Source organism: Orycteropus afer, unplaced genomic scaffold (genome assembly GCF_000298275.1).
Source record: "Orycteropus afer afer isolate SDZICR_OR568_19922 unplaced genomic scaffold, OryAfe1.0 scaffold00293, whole genome shotgun sequence".
Lineage (NCBI taxonomy): Eukaryota > Metazoa > Chordata > Mammalia > Tubulidentata > Orycteropodidae > Orycteropus > Orycteropus afer.
The window spans coordinates 1,818,611-1,823,288 of NW_006921880.1; the positions used below are offsets into that span (position 1 = coordinate 1,818,611).

The window sequence follows — 4,678 nt, forward strand, 5'->3', positions numbered from 1 at the left end:
TTAAGTATTTATCGATGAGAAAGAAAGAAAAAATTGTGTCTGTGTGTTTACTATGTGCCAGGCACTTACACTTGCTATTATACCTACTCCTCACAACTATCTCATTATCCAACATTTTGAATTGACAATAGTAAAAACTCTACCATCTGACTATTTTGCATGTTAACAACATACATCTGGCAATAACAAACACCAAGTTTCAAGGCAAGAGTGATACTGGCTGTGATGGTTAAGGTTATGTGTCAACTTGGTTGGGCCATGATTCACAGTTATTAATGATGTAATTTAGAGTTATGTAATGATATTGTCATCCTCTATTTTCTCAAAATGCTGGTTTTTGCATATTGATCTGGTCTTTGGAATCTAACCATGTCAATAAGTGAGGAGTGGGTGTATTTTTAATCTTCACAACAATAATAATTATTTTTTATCTATTTTGCATATACAGAAACCAAGGCTGATAGGAGTTGGGTAACTTCCTTCAGATACTCAGTATACGTTTATTGAGTGACTACTTTGTTCTAGATAGATGGAAAACAACAGTGAACAAGACGGTGATCTCTCATGTAACTTACATTGTAGCTGGGGATACAGACAACATACAGACAATATAATTACAAACTTTAGTAAGTGTATGAGGGACATAACAAAGTCCTGAAATAGACCATTATAGGAGGGTGGGAAGATTTTTTAAAAGGGAAAGTTGAACTAAGATCTGAAGAATGAGAATTGACGTGTCATGCAAAGAGACAAAGGAAGAGTTCCTAGCAGAGGGAAGAGCATCAATAACTGGCTGCCGGAAAGAATTTATACGCTCTGGAGTATAGTTGTGAGCTATGTGGAAAGTAGGTGGAGTTGATATTGGCATAGGTAAGGTCTAGATCATGAAGTCCTTGCAGGGTATGGCAGAGTTTGAATTTTATTTGAAGTACATTGAGAAGCCACCAAACAATACCAAACTCTCTGCCGTCAAGTCGGATCCGACTCACAGCGACCCCTCCTTAGGTTTCCGAGGCGCTATGACTACGGAAGTAGATCGCCAATCTTCCTTCCTCCGAGTGGCTGGTGGATTTGAACCGCCAGCCTTCTGGTTAGCATTCAAATGCCTTAGGCAAATGTGTAAACAGATGAGAGGGACGAGGTGGTTTTTTTTTTTTTTTTAAAGGACCCCTTCTCTGTTGAGTGAACGCACTGGGGATGGAGAACGAAAGCAGAAGTAGAGAAATCTGTAAAGGAGACTGACGATAGTGGTCCAGGGAAGAGATGAAGGGGGCTTGGACGAGGGTAGCGGCAGAGGGGAAGCCACTGGAGAGTGAAGGAATGAAAGGTCCTGTTTAGTGCCACGTGTCCAGATTAAAAAAGATGAGGATAAAGGAGTTAAAGAGTTCTGTTTTGGGTATGTTTGACACGCTTGAAAGCCATCCTAAGAGATGATGTCAGTAAACATCTTGCTATGTATAATGGAGGTGCCCAGTGGTCTGAGCACTAGATGTTTCCCTGGAGAATACGGGGAGGTGGGGAGAGAGAGGGGGAGGCAGAGGAGGGGGGAGAGAGGGGGGAGGGGGGAGCAGAGAGGGGAAGGGGTGAAGAGAGGGGAGGAGGGGAGGAGGGGAAGGGGAGGGGAGGTGGAGGGGAGGAGGAGGAGGAGTTAAGGAACAAAGAAACCTGACGGCAAATGGGTTAACACTCAGTGCTAACCAAAAGCTTGGTTATTTAAACCTACCCAGCAACCTGGTGATCAGCTCCCGCAAATATTACAGTTTAGAAAACCCTATAGGGCAGTTCTACTGTCACTAGGGGTCGCTAGGAGTCGAAATGTTCTCGATAGCACCTAAAAACTGAAGAAATATTGAGAGGTAAGAGCTTTCCACTCTGCCAGGCCGTTGCCTTTGCTAAGAAACTAAAACAGTATCTAAGTTCCTGTGGGCTAAATGTGGCCCAGGAGCTAGCGCCAGAAGCCTACTAAAAGTAAGGTTCAAGACTCAGTATTTCCCGGGCCTTCAAATTATATCCAACCTGGCAAAGAACGCAAAGGGCAGCCAACATGTTCATAGAGAACCTACGGAAAGCCGGAGGCCAATGACGGCAGGCGGAATCCGTCGAGCACGGCATGCTGGGATGTGTAGGCTGACGGGAGACGGGTGTGTGCGTAACCTCCTAGCGAGTCAGCTGGGTACTGTGCTTTGTCGTTTCAGAGCAGCGCGTCCCTGAGTTGCATCAGCCTGCAGAGCGGCTGTCCTAAAACGCAAATATGATCTTGCTTTCTGGCTTGGAATCATTTAGCAATGACTTTTCACCAGGTGAAGAGTAAATTCAGCCCTTTAAATGACATTCAATGCCCATTTCCTCACGATTTGGTTAGTGATAGCATCGTCTCTTCATACTATTCTGGAAGGCGTCTCGATTTGGACCTCTCCAAGCGTGTTTAGACCCCTTTCCTCTGCACTACCAATAGCATTCTCTCACAATTTTCTAGTATTCCAGGCCACCCTTTTCTGAGCGGTATGTTCTAGACACAGTCTAAACTCATCAATTCTCATGGTTATTGTTATTTTTACTTTGCAGATGAGGACATTTTGGTTTAGAGATTTTATGCAACTTGAGCAAGATCACCCAGTTGGAAAGTGAAGAAGCTATAATTTGAACGTAGTTTGATTCGCAACCTGAATGTCATGCTGAATCGTCACACTGCTTGCTTCTGCTTCTCTCTCACTGGACTAGAACTCCCGGCAGGAGAGTACAGACCAATTTTCACATTTCCGCGGGCCACGCCCTGAGGGCGGGTCTTCAATGACGACTCCGCATCCCATGGTGCTTTGCGCACCCGCACCGCGATTGGCCTAGCGACTCGGCTCCTTTTTCAAATTGAGGCGCGGAGTCGTTGCTTGGTTTCCCGAAATTCGGGAGACGACAGGATTGGTGACTCTGTGACTGTGGCTGGTGCAGGAAAGAAGTTGCGGCCTGTCAGAGCTCCTGGTGGAGACCAGGAGCGACAAATCGCGTGCATCGGTTACCCCGGACGCTACAGCAACCTGCAGGGGAGGTGGTCAACCCGGCTCGCGTCGGCCTCCTAGCCCCTCCGCGTCTTGCAGTACCCGAACCCGCAGCCAGACTTTGCTTTTAAGGCGGGGACCGTCATGGCGTCCCAGCTGAATTCCTCCGCGAAGAAGAAAGAGGAAAAAGGGAAGAACATCCAGGTGGTGGTGAGATGCAGGTAGGGCGAAGCTGGCTCAGAATTCTGAGCTCCAGGGCTTTGCTCCTTAGTTATCGAGCGCTGTCCTGGAAGAGGGATTTTTTTTTTTTTTTTTACATTCCCCGAGGTGACTAGTGTTCTGTTCGATAAAATTGATACTAGGTTGCTGTGATGAGTACTGTCTGTTTTCCAGGAGAAAGTAGGAATGTTTGTTATTGGAGTATATTTAAACTGGTACTCACAAGGCGCATTTAATCCTCGTTATTTAGTGAAAAGCACATTCTTGTTTTTGAGACTTAGTTCGATGGATTATGTTTCACTTTTATGTGCTGTTCCATGCAGTTTGTAGGTTTGTAAATAAGGCTGCACACCTTCTTTGCAGATGCTTTAGCACTTACGTTGTGATTATCATCGCCTTCATCTCTAAAAACGTAATCATCTGCTCTCTTAACTATTATACGTATTTTCTTCATCACTAGTAAACAAGTAAACATCACTGTATTTAAACTTTAAAAACTAAGTTGTAAGGTGAATTTTTGTCTTAAAAGATCAGTGAGACAGTTTGAGACAGTATAAGTATCTAATTTTACTGCAGTTTGGTTTTCCCTTTCATTTGCCTGTTGATTCATAGACAATCGGAACCGACACAGCTTTTTCAGGAGAGTGTAGGTGTGTGTATGGGGTTTAACTCTACCCTAGTTGGTTTCCAAGTAACTTTTTAGTTTAAAAATGAACTAGTAAAGAGCATACTTGTAGAAATTGCTACTTAATTTGAGATTGATTTATTAAGTTTTTTAGAGGTCCTGCATATTTACTGTTTGTTGTATACTGTTTTGTGTCTGTTTTTGTCGCTTTAAACAGTACCAACAACTATCTTTGCAACTTTTCTATAAATCTGAAAGAATTCTGAAATGAATAAAGGTTGTTAACAGAAATTATGTCAGCAAACTTTCTTACTTAGTTCTGGTGAATGGAATTGTAGGTATCAAAGGTGATAGCTAGGTTGCTAAACTAGGTGTGAGAGAGATTTTTTGGTGATAAGCTGAAATCTAGCCAATTGCACTTAACAGTTGCTCTTTGGGGCTGCTGTTAATAGTTACTTGTTTTGAAGATTTTTTTTTTTTTTAACAGCCTATGTTGCAAACACAAATGTTTAGATGGTTTTGGTTGTTATAAAAGCCAAGGATATGATTTCTTTTTTCGCTGTTAGAAAATATTTCAGATCTATGACGAGTTTAAAAGAACAATGTACCAAACATCTGTGTATCTACCACCCAGATTAAGAAACAAAACAATCATTACACTAGAGGGCCCTGTGTATCCCTTCTCATCCCTCCTCTTCCATCCAGAGTTGGTATTTATCATCCTTATACAGGAGCCCTGGTGGCATGGTAGTTAAGCACTTGGCTGCCAACCGAAAGGTCTGCAGTTCAAAACTGCTGCACGGCCATTGAGGATGAGAAAGACATAGAGAGGTACGTGGGA

At 43.2% G+C, this 4,678-nt stretch overlaps 1 protein-coding gene across 1 annotated transcript in view; it reads left to right on the plus strand.

Moving 5' to 3' along the window:
- Nucleotides 1-3,137: 3,137 nt before the first annotated feature.
- The window catches only part of KIF11 (kinesin family member 11), a 67,140-nt gene continuing 65,599 nt past the window's right edge, over nucleotides 3,138-4,678 (plus strand). Inside the window, exon 1 of the mRNA XM_007951264.1 lies at nucleotides 3,138-3,214. Within this exon, the coding sequence (XP_007949455.1) occupies nucleotides 3,138-3,214 (77 nt within the window). The remainder of the gene's footprint in view (nucleotides 3,215-4,678) is intronic.